We start from the raw sequence: 13,107 nt of genomic DNA on the forward strand, positions 1-13,107 counted from the left end.
TCGACAATCGCATAACTATGTCTATGAGCAACGAAGCGCCAACCGTCTTCCAAGATACTCAAACACGACCAGGCTCATATCTTCGCATAGTCGTGCAGTTGAAAGAGCACTTGAAGTCAAGTAAGCAACAGGGTAGGCAAGCGGAACTGGTCCTGAGCACGGTGACAAGTCCAATAAATCGACCTTCCCGACCAGTCTCGTTCCCCGCAGCGCTCTTAGAGCTGGGAGATTTCCATTGCGAACGAGAAGGCATAACCCTGTTTCTCCGGGGACTTTCCCCACAGCGAAAGAAGAAAGTAAACCTTTCTGTGCGTATGCTGCGACAGCGAATCTTCAGACAATGCGGTGAAAAGTCAAAATTTGCGCCAGCTGCTATAATGGGGACAATTGAAACTCCGAACCTCAATTTGCCGAGAGGCCGGCGCGGGGCTTGCGAGACATGCACCAAGGGCTGCCTAAGCCCTTGTTAACCGACTTTCACCGCGTTCTCTTATGAGTAACCCAATGGTCCCTCCAGACGCGGAAAACAAGGATTCTACTGGAAAGGAGCTACCTCATAATACTTCTACTCAATCAACCACGCGCAAGGAACCACAAAGCCGCTCAAGTATGTGGCCTCTCCCCTCCATTTCAGTGACTCGGCATCCCTCTGGCAAGTTCCTAATCTTCACTTACTGGAATCAGCTGTAACATCGAGCGCACTTTACAGGAAAGTTTTCACCACAGACCGATGAACGCTGCTTCTCCTACTGCTCTCAGACTACTCGCGGACGGACCGAGGGTCGTGAACCGTCTTGCCGTTCGGTGTGCTTCCGCAGGGTCTTCGCTCATGAGGTTAGAACAGCGATCGCCCACGATGATGCGCTCAAGGGGAAAGCCGCTCAGAAGGATTATGGTTTCCCCCTTCCACCAGAGGGCCAGCCCAATGCAGACAACTTATCATCGCCCAAGTCTGACGATATACGGTATTGGGAGGAGGGATGGTACCTTTGGACAAGTAGGAGCCGATGGGCAACACAAGAGAGACTGGATCTCATGATGTGGGACCTGGACCATCAGGATCATTGGCAGCGCCACAAGGACGATGTGCAGAAGCAGTGGGATGATTATTGGGCAGAGCACCAGCGACAGACCGGGGAGCAGATTCATGGCACGCCCACAGCAGCGGGTGCATCAGAAAACATACAGCTCGAGGGCACGCCATATCCAATCGATGGCCAGATGCTCCCTAAGCAAGAAGGGAGGCATCCATGGTGAGTCACGTCACTTATGTCATGATCGCTATTCGAGCTAAATGATATTTAACCCAGGCAAGAGTCTACATTAATCAAGCTACCTCCTCCTCTCACCCCTCTTTTGGAACCAATCCACGACCTTCTTTCACCATCCTTCAAGGTTCTGACCACTTTACAACGTAGTTTTGAATCGGGTGCCCACGCTGAACTCGCTGTTCGCATGTGGGAAAAGGCAAGGACGCCCGATCCCTTCATTCTTGCGAGCACGGTTTGCAGGAAGATGTGGGAGAAATGGAAGGAAGGACCTCCAGATCCCGACACCACTTCGGACATTTGATAACTTGACCTACAGTGTTATACCTCCCAACTAGAATACTGCTCTGACTACTCACAATACAATGTCTGGGGCTACATATTTATGTATTCATTTCATTTTTCGACACGTCATTTTTGCCAAATGGAAAACACCACCTACCCGGACAAAAAGATTTGACTAGAGTGAGATTCGAACTCACGCCCTTTCGGACTGGATCCTGATTCCAGCGCCTTAGACCGCTCGGCCATCTAGCCGTGATAGTTGGTCAATCTATTAGAATCTATCTATCATGGCGGCAACTTGCATGCGCAACTCCAGGTCCTTAGTAGATCGTTGACATCGTCAACGAGACTACTTCGCAGCCTGTACTACGCAACAACATGTTGTCGCCCCCGACGCCATTGATTGCTGACAGTGCCGCACCTGCAGTATGCACTAATATCAGCCAGCATTAAGCAAGGACGACGAAAAGAGTGTCTTGTGTTGCGGGTACTGCTTCTTGTTGTACTATGGTATGAGATCCACATACCAACGTGTATAGCACTCTGGTCTGTCATTCGGCCCCAAAAAGACTGAGCGCTTGGTACTATAGGCTATCATGCTCATCCCACGAGACCCCGCGTTTCGATACCAGCCAAGAACTCTCCCCAGAATCATTTTCGGACGAGAACACTACGTCACTGAAATATGTGATATGTTTGCTCCCTGCATTTCCCAGGCGCGATTTCGATGATGGGAGAGCAAATGGCCTCATAACTGACAGAAATGGCGTCACTGACAAGATCCATCAGATTTTGGAGAAACGGCGTTGAAGTAGCGTCCCGACAGCTGTCAGCTATCGCCTCGTTCCAGATGAGGTACAAGGTAACCTTGGTACACCCAAGCCGTTGACTTTGGGCGCCATGATATGTGACGCCTGACATGTGACTGGGTGACCAGGTCAACAAGAGCTACGCATATGATCAAGTAAGGTGATGAGCCTCCCGCAAGGTGCAGAGGGTTGCTCAGCGCCTCCCCCCACGTGGTGAGTACACCAGAGGGTATCTTTGCAATATCAGATTCGACGGTTTACTTGTCAGAGCACCCAGTGTGTGGGCCGATGAACCTAGAATGAAATACTTGAATCTACTGGCAGAGAGTCTGCCTACAAAGCATCTGAAGATACATCCGCGACAGGAGTGCCATCGACTCCGACTCATAGTGTTCCATGTAGAGTTTTGAGCCATTTGCGCAGTGCAATCGATTGTAATGTCAGTGCAGACAATTGACATGACGCAAAATAACTAGATGATAACGATTGGGAGCAATCGGGATCGACTTTATTGCAAACCCGGTCACCCAACCTGCGCCAGTGGACTGCATCCATGAAAGAAAACGGAAAGGGAGCCCTATGTAATTAGCGATAGCTGTCTAGCAAATATTCAATAAGAAGTTTAAGGCCTACTATTAGAGAGATCTCGAAGACAATCACGGTGGGAAAATGCGTATTCAAGTTCTCACCTGGTGATAAGTAAATTTATGCCCTTCTGGCAGTACTTTCAGTACCATTATGATGTATCCCATGCAGGCCATCCTGTTCGAACATCATGGTTAAAATTATCGATGGGACTTTGGCAAGATACATCGAGATACCTTCTCCATGATGGTACTTCCAGCAGTTTGGCATATCGGGCCTTGTCGCCGTACCGCGGTCTCCCGTCCACCTTCAGACGAGCTTGTGTATTGAACCGTGATTTCTAAAACCATTCGGAAATCATCGATTACTGACACTAGCCGGCCAGCCTCCCGCACTTGCTTTATGCCGAGCTAACCTGGATGTCGACCAGTCAACGCATTGCAGATCAGCTGGATTATAACAATCCCGGAGTCCGTAGAGGCTTATGAATCGAGCTTATCCGATAACCCGACACCATCGGTCATCAATCATTCAGACGTTGCATCAGCGTCAGGTGGACTGTCACACTTTGTCGCAGGGACAATGATCGCAGTTTTCAAATTCCATGAATGAGTGAGAACAGATAGTACCGATCTGTACCGATAGGATTTTGCTGACAAGTTATCATTGAGACACTTGTCTTGATGGCAGTTCCATCAGCTTGAGAGTCTTTTGCAATTGGTGCAGGACAGCCGCGGTCTTCCACGCAATTCGTATCAATTGCTATAGCTGCCATTTATGAAGCTGCTCGAACCTTACCGTTATTCATTGACACTTGACAGTCAGCGCCCCGCACACTTACTCCATGTCGAGCGCATAGGCCCGCATATCGAACAACCAACCCGTTGCGGCGGATGGGTTATAGCGACCTCGGGGTCCGTAGACTATTTTAATTTAGGCTTCCAGGATCCAACACCTTATCAATTCTCAGGAGGGCTCAGACAATTCACGCACGTCGATTTCTTGAGCATACGCTTCGAAGTAAATCTGCGAGTCTCACTGTCCGACAGGAACAGACGTCCACTGTGCGAAGGTCTGTTCTGTTAATCTTGTGATAAGCTATTGTGGGATTTATCTGACTAGATGGCCGGGGTACCTCCTGGGAGCATCAAAGGTATTGGGCCCTCAGCAGTCTTCTTGCCAGAAGGAACTATCACAAAAGGGAAGCCTTCAAGAAGTAAAGCTATCGGTCGCTCTACTGTGGAAGAATTATAAAGGCTTGCGAATATTTGCTCAGCCCTCTCATCACCTTATTTCACCCATCTACGAGCCCCCCACACAAACACGACGATGGCCAACAAAGCAAAACTTGAGGCTCTCCTAACTCTCATTAACACATCTGCACGAGATGCCATCGCTATGTATGAGCGGTACGGTGATGTACCCACCATTGACCAGATGGAACCCCATCCACTAGACGATGCTGTCGACCAAATTGCCTTGAAGAGTGCTATTCGTACCCTTGAAGGTGCTTGTTCTCAGCTATGCACGACACTTGCTCCACCTGCCCATACTGCCATTAACGTGAGAACTTGAATCATATATGCACTCTACTGCTAATCTGAATGCATGCAGCTTGTCCAAGTGTACGATTACGCTTGCATACGAGTAGCTGTTCGGGAAAATATCACAAATATTCTGTTGGACTACCCTAAGGGTATTCACGTCAACGAGCTCTCCAAAATTATCAACATCGAGCCGAAGAAACTGGCCAGGATGATGCGTCTCCTAGCTACGCGAGGTTGCTACAACGAAGGTAAGGTGCAATTTATCGTCTGGTTCGATTTCTTCTCAGAATTTGCCAGTTGATACGGACGTTTTTGGCAACAACCGTCTGTCTCTAATCCTTCACAGCGAGAACCCTGTCCGACACATGGTATCGCTTCATGTGGAGGCATGTGCCAAAGGAGCATCAGTTTTCTATGAGACTCTCAAAGACCCAAAGACTGCGTACTCGTATGAACCGACGGATGCGCCCATCATGTACATCAACAACAAAGAGGGCATCCAAGGAACGTTCTTCGACTGGATGAGGGAGGATGTACGTTTGCAAACGCTGCTCGCCATTAGTCTTCTAATATCTTTACCCTTAGGACAGTCGACGTGAGGTAGGGATGCTGGTCACTGCCCGCGAAGGTTTTCTGACATCTATAGTAGAGCTATCATCGCTCGATGAGAGGTCTGAACGGCATCATGGGCTCGCTCGCTGTCCTGACTCGTAAGTACTTGGGCGCCCAAAGACAAGGGGAATCCGCGCTGACCTAATGATAGATTTCCCATTCGAAAAATACTCAACCGTCGTCGATGTTGGAGGAGGTATCGGCGCATTTTCCCTGCCATTGGCCAACATGCACAAGAACGTGAAAATTACAATCCATGATCTTCCAGAGGCATTGGTTCAGGCGAAAGGCGTAAGTCAGCAGGAGGTTGCGCTTGTTGCCAAACTGACGGAATTTAGATTTGGGCGAGAGACTGCCCTGAAGCTGTGGCAGAAAACAGAGTCGAGTTCGAGGAGCTGAACTTCTTCGAACAAGTGCCCGTAAAGGGCAAGGACATCTACTACGTGAGTTCAAAACCCCGTTGGCGATAGTCAGTGAAGTTAACAGTAGCTGCAGCTCAGAAATATCATTCACGACTGGCCTGACCACGAATCTGCGCTCATCCTCCACAATGTTCGCCAGGCGCTGGGTCCAAACAGCCGCGTCCTTATCCGTATGTCAAATGTAGGGTAACCTGTCGTCCGCACCCTGACAAATTTCAGATGACTATGTGCTCCGCCAACTCAGCCGCAAGCAAGCAGCAGTTGAAGCTTCAATGCTGGGAGCTGTTGTGGTATGTTATGTCGGCTGGTTTACATTCATCTTCGTTCATCCATGCACCTAGGCTCCTGAACCCCTTCTTGCAAACTTTGGTGTTGGAAATATGCGTTCATATCAGCAAGACATGTCCATGCTGTTGTTACACAACGCGAAGGAGCGCACATTGCAAGACTGTCTCACACTCTCGTGAGTAACGTTTGATTGCTGCCTTGGTCTCACCTGATTGGGAAATAGCACTGCTGCTGGTCTGAAACTGGAGAAGGTCTGGGACCTTGCTGAAGCATGTGTCTTGGAGTATTCTGCCGCGTAATGTTCCTCGGGCTAATTAACTTTTGGCTTATGTGCTCATCCACGTAAGCATATAATTACACATGCTCCAACTCATCTTAAGATTGGTGGGTTTCACGATGCACCTGGGAACTAGTTATTGGCATGTATATCATAAAATAAACTTTGGCTAGACTTCCAAGATAAGCTCGACGCGATATAATTACCGTGTGATGGTCCACAGCTTCTCAACCAGCTTCCACACCTTGAGAACACCAGTACCGATGCTGAAGGGGATCACAACATCATTAGCAGTGATAAGCATAAGACGTGAGAGTACCTACTTTGTATCCTCTACTTGGGTGAGCGGTACCCACTGAACACTCAAGGTCTGCGGAATTGGATTAACCTCCGCCTCGGATACCTCGGATCGTTTTGAAGGTCTTTGCTTTCCCTTGGGGTTTTTGACGCAATTACCATTTTCCCTGGCACCTTGATCTGGGGAAACAGCTGGGCGAAGTTGTGGGGGCTCATCTCCCTCGCCCTCCAGCAACACCCACTGAACACGGTAGGTCTTCTTGATGTGCGAAAATACGTGAACAACATCGCCCGCGGGCGTCACGTGTGTTATTTTTGGAACGTGGTACGATGGGTTAGAGTTCGTTGGCTTCTTCGATGGCTCTTTTTCGCTGTGTAAGGAATGTGGTGGATGCATGAGAAGTTCCTGGAGAAGTCTGTATGGTACTTTAGCCATATCGGATGAAGAAGCTTTTGCGCCTGTCAAATTGGGTACTGTAGGAAATTCGTGTAAACCAGCTAAAAGTCCTATATCCACACAGAGTCAGGACGTATATCTTTGCGCAGACATTAACTCACCCCCTTGGGGTCGGCGGACCAGAAGAAACCAGCGATCTCCGTTGTTTATGCTTCGCCACTCTATGACATTCACAGAATCAAGCTCTTCTCTGGGCTTTTTGCGTGCAGTTTTCATGGGATATATAGTCACAGATCCATCGTCTTCATCAGATGGCATAGGATCGCAAACCAGGCAGAGGTCTTCGATATCAGCATCTACAGCACTTGGATGTGATGCCTACCAAAGTACTTCATTAGAAGGTGATCAGGACTCCATGAACTAGAAAGCTAACATTGGGCTGCGTCTTCTGATATCCCTTACACCATAGACGCAGGGGGCAATCGGAACACACAGGATCTCGGACTGTACAGACAGTGCTTCCTAGTTCTATCAAAGCTTGATTTATGTCGCCAGGGCGCTTCGATTGTTCTATGAATGATTCGGCGCCTGCCCATAAGATATCTAGGGTCCGTTTAGACTTCGGCTGTGCATGCAACGCTGTGAAGCGACTAAGAAGTCGATGTACATTGCCATCAAGCTATGAAGCAATGAGACACTTCGATGCAGTGATTCTGGCAGAAAGCCTACCACAGGTACACACTGATTATACGCAATAGAACATATTGCCCCTGCGCTGTATCTACCCACGCCTGGTATTTCTGCCTCCATATCTTTTGCATTATCGGGTAAGCGACCATGTAGTTCTTTGACGGCTTTCTGGGCACCACTCAGCAAGCGTGCTGCACGTGAGTAATAGCCTAACCCCTTCCACAAAGAGTTGACGGTCTCGATATCAGAAGCTGCAAGGTCCCTGATGGTGGGGAATCTAGACGAATTAGGTCAGACGATCCAGAGAACTGAGTGCGTCGACGTACTTTGCCATCCATTTATTATAATACGGTATCACTGTCGCGACTTGAGTCTGTTGTAGCATAATTTCCGAGATCCAGACCTAAGAATCTGTCAGAGTCAACTCTGAGCAGCCTTTTCGTGTTCGAAGTCAAATATTACCTCGTAGGCTCTTTGTGCACGCTCCTCAGTGTCGAACGAGGGGTCAAACTTCTTGCGCCAAGGCATTTTTCGAGCGTCATGGACTCTGTCATACCACTCCAGGAGCGCGACTCGCATTGACTCGACAGCACTTATGACGTGCATAGACGCTGAATGGCCTGAGATACTGTTAACCATAGTCGACCCATCACCCTCGTGGCCCTTCTTGCGCGTCGTACGCGTTGGTTGACGCGTCTTCCTAGTCTTCTTTGTCACCTCAGTGCGGGATGTTTCGTCGTAGGAACTATCAGAGTCATCTTCCCCCAATTCAGAGGCTGGACGTGGTGCGCGTTTTCGTTTAGGCATTTGCAACGGTGACTATAATAACAGTCAGGTGGAGCTAACAGGTTTTAGGACGTAGTGCTGCCGACTGAGAAGGACCAGATGTTGTGCATTTCAAACTCAGACTACTAGTCTCGACCACCTAAGCAACGAAATCGAATGCAGGTTGGGAGAGGACATAAGTACGGAGAACAGTCGTTTCCCCAACCCTGACAGGGATTAATTCGAATGATGGTAAATAAAAAGTATAGAAGATGAAAACAATGGGTCCTATTATCGAGCAAGAGGGTGAAGCCAAGCAAGAAGTTAAACCCAATGTAACACCCTTTTATTTAGACTTCTATATCAGTCGTGTCTGTCCACCAGGAAGAGTGCTCCGCCGTCTCCGTGCACGTTCGAGCGGTGGCAGGTTGTCTTCGTCTTTGGCAGACCTGATACTTGTATCTGCGTCTTGTGCTGCAAGGTGCTGTGCGTGAGTAACCACGAGTAAAGGAAATACCAGGAAAATGTACCTGGTGAGCCACTGCTATCATCTGGTTGTCGCTGTCCCTCACTGTCATCAGATGAGAGGTTGACCGGAATGTAATTCGACCCAACACTATCGGCCAGAGGTGACATATGCTTCGGAAGCATAGAACGTCGCCTCTGAAATGGAACGACATGAGAGCGTGAAGTGCGACCCCAGACGCTGCATACCTTGTTGGTGCCCGCAACGTTGACCAGTTCTAGATCAACTTTGAACTTCACCTCATCTACCCTCGATCTTTGCTCAACGCACTCCACTACCCATGCGATGCCAACGACGAGTGGTTTTGGGGCATTCAGAAGTCTAACGCAATGACCATTGAGGTCGTGGATGATGTTAACGAGAAACGACTGACCGATATCGGGCCAGCGTGCTCGCTGAACCATTCTTATATACAATATGTGTACAGCTCTGCCCCACACGACCGAGTATCTGGATGGAGGCAACCATTGAAAATCAATCAAGATCAAGTGGTACCACCTTATGTCACTTACTTTGGCGCCGAGCCCTCTTAACATGTCGATAAATAGACTCCCCGCGTCATCACCGTCATCCGTCCGCACATCCACAAATATTGCACACTTCTTCAACACTTTCAACACGCTCTTACCTGCACTGCCACCTTCCACGGGACTAGCAGCGGCGTCACTCTTGGAATGTACGTTCCGCTGCAGAGCTGCACTATCGATAATTTCGCTGACATTGATTTTGTCCTTCCCATCCGGAGCGGATTTGGAGCCTGAACCTGATGAACCATAGTATGTACTACTTGATGACCGAAGCCCTGTACGCGTGCCCGCCGCGACCAGCTTCGGCGGAGTCTTCGGCAGTGCAGAGAGGGATTGCGATAAAGCATGCAATGCGCTTGATGCACGGCGCGAGTCCCATCCTTCGCGTTGTTTGCCCTTGTCGGCTGAGCCTCGTAGTTCTTCAATCACGAGGTCGGCCTCCTTATTCTCTTCGGAGGTTTTACTGTCTGACGGTATGGGTGAGGTTGCCGCATCCAGTTGCTTCTCCTGCCCGGGATCCTCTTCCGCTCCTCCAAGACTCGCGGGGAAATGATTATCGTCAAAGGTGCCTCCGCCTTTCACTGGACTCGCCATGACACTTGGTAAACTCGTCTTTCGACTGGCCTTCATAGATGGCTTCACCAAACCTGAACCAAAGATACCAGTTGTCGTGCGCCCAAGTGCTCCGCTCCTATCTTTCATCTGCCCCACCAAGGTAATTCGGCTAGGACCAGCAATTGTAGCATGACGCTTTAGCGAAGATGCCGTCGGTCTCGCAAATGTCCTCGATGAGCCGGTGACAGCACCGTCATCCTTAACTACCGAATGCGCTGCTCTTGTGTGCCCGTCTTTGTCTGAATTGACATTGAAGCCCAAACTTGTGTTCGGCCGACTCGGCGGAGGCATAGCAAGCTTTTCTAGAGCTGATGACAATGTGAATAGGGAAGACTTGGGTTTCGATGGACCAAAAATGCTGGAGCCACTAATAAACGGCTTCTTTACTGGGGATGTTCCTGCATGCCGCTTAATCGGGGACACTGGAAGTGGAATCTTAGAGGGAGAAGGAGGTGGCTTTTGCACACAGGTGGATGACGATGAATCAGTTCTAGATAACGAAGGTGCAGGTTTGGCCTTCATAAAAGTGGCAAGCGATGTCTGTTTAAGCTTGGCAGGGTCTGGGAGACCTTTGACTGATGACTTGTCGAGAGTTGGAACTAGAAATGCAATTGTCAGAAAGGATGCCAGAATAATGCACTGCAGTTTACCCTTGAAAATCGAGCCCTGAGATGATGATGCCACACTGTCAGGCTCATCGCCTGTACTCAGTGAGGTGTTTAGAGTGCTGGCTTCGGGTGGTGCGTCGCCTTCATCCAGGCCTTCAGGCTTCTTATCTTTCATTGATACGCTACGTGTCACGCGGCGAGGGCCAGAAGGTGGAAGCATTGCCTTCTTGCCTTTGGATGCGTTTACAATAGGCTTTGAGCGTGCTGTGTGCGAACTTCCGACGGTTGCGGAGCGCCCCCGTTTCACTGGTACAGGTGGGGGAGGCACGAACGACGAAGCGGACGTGGATGGAAGCGGGAGGCGAGACGGAGCAGCTGAAGAGGTTGAAGATCCTGTAACACTGACTGTCAGCAGCGAAGAAGTGTTATCCGCAGCATCTTGAGACTGTCTGGCTTTCTTCTATCAAACCGAGTGTCAGTTTTCTGTAAATAATAGGTGGCCAAACTGACCTTAGCAGCGGCCGCTAACAGACTTTGTACGCCGGGAAGGCAACCTACAGATGAAGTAGGCGGGAGAGGCGTAAGAGGGGAAAGAGACATATGCAGAGGATATCCGTCTTGATATCGTGGCGTCGCAGACTCGATATTGATCATCTGGTTGGTTGGATCGGAAAGTTTGCGGTCAAGTATCGGGACGTTTGTGAAGTGGGACATAGCGGACGCAGTGTCAATATCCATTGCACGCTCTGTGGCGAGAGTACCCTCGTCGGTGGCAGAAAGTGGTGTGAGCGGAGATGTCGGAGCCGCTTCTGTGGGTGGAGGGACAGGAGTAATGTTCAGTTGGTTGGGCACCTTCCGAGGCGAACGTATTGGAGAAAGAGTTCGAAGGTCGAGTTCTGGAACATAGTCTGTAGGAAGGGGAACAGAGCGTGCACGCCCAAGGAAAATGAAGCCTGTTTTAACCTTGCAGTTCATAGCAGAAGGGGCAGCAGGTGTCTGTCGTGCCGATTCAGTGGCAGCGCGTACAAATGGTTTTGCCAATCTCCTGGTGGATTGTGATGCCAATTCCCGGTTCTCTACTGCGTCACCACCCATCAAAAGCAAGCTCAATGGCGGTAATAGGATCGATTTTGACGCGTTTCGGTTCGCGATAACTGGTAGGACTGAGCCCGTCTTCAGGACATGTATCGGACGACCGTTTGTTCTTCTTCGGCGACAGCAGGAGTTCATCATTCTCGTTCTTCTCTTCTTCCTCTTCAACATCCATATCTTCCTCGTCCTCCTCGTCTTTGTGTTCGTTGTATTTCCAACTGCAACTGGTTCCTCGACGTGACTCTGGCGTGCTTGAGAGGAGAGCGCGCGAGGGGTAACCTCAGGACATGATCAGGTACGGCTAGTTGTGATCGCGTTCTCTTGGAGATTTCGACGGACATGTATGTGTCACTGTACAGAAATATCGCGTGCCCGTTGTCCAATGCGATGAACTCAAGCACTGTAGCCGTCACGGATGTTCAGTACTCGGTGTCCGTTGATGTTAAACGTTTTGAGGTTCACTCACAGGTAACGTGGTGAGACACGTGACCAATAATTTTGGTGGTTAGTCACTCTGGTAAGTTAGTCACTGCGGCCACCCCGGTGACCACACGGTCCACCGTGACAGGCTTCAAAACCCACTATTCGTGTTAAGTTGTTGCTCCTCTTCCGTGACATTCAAGACTCAATTTTTATCTAGAAATGTTCCGTGAGTCATGGTTGCTCACAGCACAGCGCTCACCCTCCCGACTCGGGGGCTGCCGTTGCTTTGAGTAACAACGTCATGAACCATGATTGTGAAACTTACTAATACCAATGCAGCCGACTAGACTGAAAGCTTTAGCTTCAGCCTCAATGCGGAATACGCGTGCAATGTCGTGCATGTAATGACCTGAACAGCATGCTCCCCAACGCTTCATATACTATACGTTACGAAGTTAGGGCTGGCGCAATGCGCAGCGGGATGTGGGCATGCTCAGCCATTCTGGTAAGTTGTGTGCACCCATTCTAGACTATCCGCCGAGACTTGTAGTTTCAGAATGGAAAACTGCGCATGATGCGAACTTTGGGGTATGAATTTAATCCCAAACACTGCAATGTCGTTTGACCTCTTGTTACTCCTTACAGATGACGTGGTTCTCGTACTACACAGCTCTATCGGTCGCCGCTTCCTGATATATATACTTTACTCCATACGTCAAGAAATTCCTTGTGGTTTCTTGCAGTGGTGTGCCAACCCCACTCCACCAGTGACACAACAATTAATCATTACACGCATTGCTGCTGCCTGCATTTTCTATGTAGCATACAGCATACAAGCCGTACGCGTGTTTACCCAAGTCAGTCTCTTCCAGAAGTTGATTAACGAGTACCACTGCCATAGCGCTTTCTGCAAAATTTTGACCACCTAACTTCATCCGTCCTCGGTTCCTGGCAGGAAACTAGTAGAACCGAACCGCTCTTTCTTTTCTTTATCATGTCTGCACAGAACCTTCTCTAGGCGTTGGAAACTTCACCGTCAATCAAGCATCCGTGAGTCATCCTGTCCATAGCTTC

The 13,107-nt window shown here is 49.4% G+C and overlaps 5 protein-coding genes and 1 non-coding gene across 6 annotated transcripts; 2 read left to right on the top strand and 4 right to left on the bottom strand.

The window, feature by feature from the left end:
* Window positions 1–444: 444 nt before the first annotated feature.
* EDB91DRAFT_1131990 (uncharacterized protein) lies at window positions 445–1,729 on the top strand. The gene is made up of 3 exons (XM_041318678.1): window positions 445–652; window positions 710–1,253; window positions 1,311–1,729. Exons 1-3 carry the CDS (start codon window positions 493–495, stop codon window positions 1,570–1,572), a joined length of 966 nt encoding a protein of 321 aa, XP_041177504.1. The 5' UTR covers window positions 445–492; the 3' UTR covers window positions 1,573–1,729.
* On the bottom strand, window positions 1,726–1,805 carry EDB91DRAFT_t66. The gene has a single exon. It is a non-coding gene; the product is annotated as a tRNA-Leu (tRNA).
* A 2,471-nt stretch (window positions 1,806–4,276) lies between these two features.
* EDB91DRAFT_1248257 (O-methyltransferase-domain-containing protein) lies at window positions 4,277–6,115 on the top strand (the record flags this gene model as incomplete). Its single annotated transcript, XM_041322904.1, has 11 exons — window positions 4,277–4,510; window positions 4,562–4,742; window positions 4,792–5,027; window positions 5,080–5,094; window positions 5,144–5,204; window positions 5,258–5,397; window positions 5,445–5,549; window positions 5,602–5,698; window positions 5,748–5,818; window positions 5,870–5,991; window positions 6,040–6,115. The coding sequence occupies 11 exons, from the start codon at window positions 4,277–4,279 to the stop codon at window positions 6,113–6,115; spliced, it is 1,338 nt and encodes a 445-aa protein (XP_041177505.1).
* A 102-nt stretch (window positions 6,116–6,217) lies between these two features.
* On the bottom strand, window positions 6,218–8,354 carry EDB91DRAFT_1132006 (DNA glycosylase). Its single transcript, XM_041318679.1, has 7 exons — window positions 7,940–8,354; window positions 7,804–7,888; window positions 7,517–7,754; window positions 7,221–7,466; window positions 6,949–7,165; window positions 6,417–6,897; window positions 6,218–6,359 (listed from the first exon to the last, which is right to left on the bottom strand). Exons 2-7 carry the CDS (start codon window positions 7,860–7,862, stop codon window positions 6,296–6,298), a joined length of 1,305 nt encoding a protein of 434 aa, XP_041177506.1. The 5' UTR covers window positions 7,863–7,888; window positions 7,940–8,354; the 3' UTR covers window positions 6,218–6,295.
* On the bottom strand, window positions 7,732–8,354 carry EDB91DRAFT_1132007 (uncharacterized protein). Its single transcript, XM_041318680.1, has one exon. The coding sequence runs from the start codon at window positions 8,282–8,284 to the stop codon at window positions 7,898–7,900; it is 387 nt and encodes a 128-aa protein (XP_041177507.1). The 5' UTR covers window positions 8,285–8,354; the 3' UTR covers window positions 7,732–7,897.
* A 246-nt stretch (window positions 8,355–8,600) lies between these two features.
* Window positions 8,601–10,432, bottom strand: EDB91DRAFT_1052831 (uncharacterized protein; the record flags this gene model as incomplete). Its single annotated transcript, XM_041313701.1, has 5 exons — window positions 8,601–8,680; window positions 8,773–8,905; window positions 8,957–9,089; window positions 9,142–9,218; window positions 9,281–10,432. The coding sequence occupies 5 exons, from the start codon at window positions 10,430–10,432 to the stop codon at window positions 8,601–8,603; spliced, it is 1,575 nt and encodes a 524-aa protein (XP_041177508.1).
* Between the last annotated feature and the right edge of the window lie 2,675 nt (window positions 10,433–13,107).

The sequence above is a fragment of the Suillus paluster genome (genome assembly GCF_016628075.1).
Source record: "Suillus paluster strain FC165 chromosome Unknown EDB91scaffold_24, whole genome shotgun sequence".
NCBI lineage: Eukaryota > Fungi > Basidiomycota > Agaricomycetes > Boletales > Suillaceae > Suillus > Suillus paluster.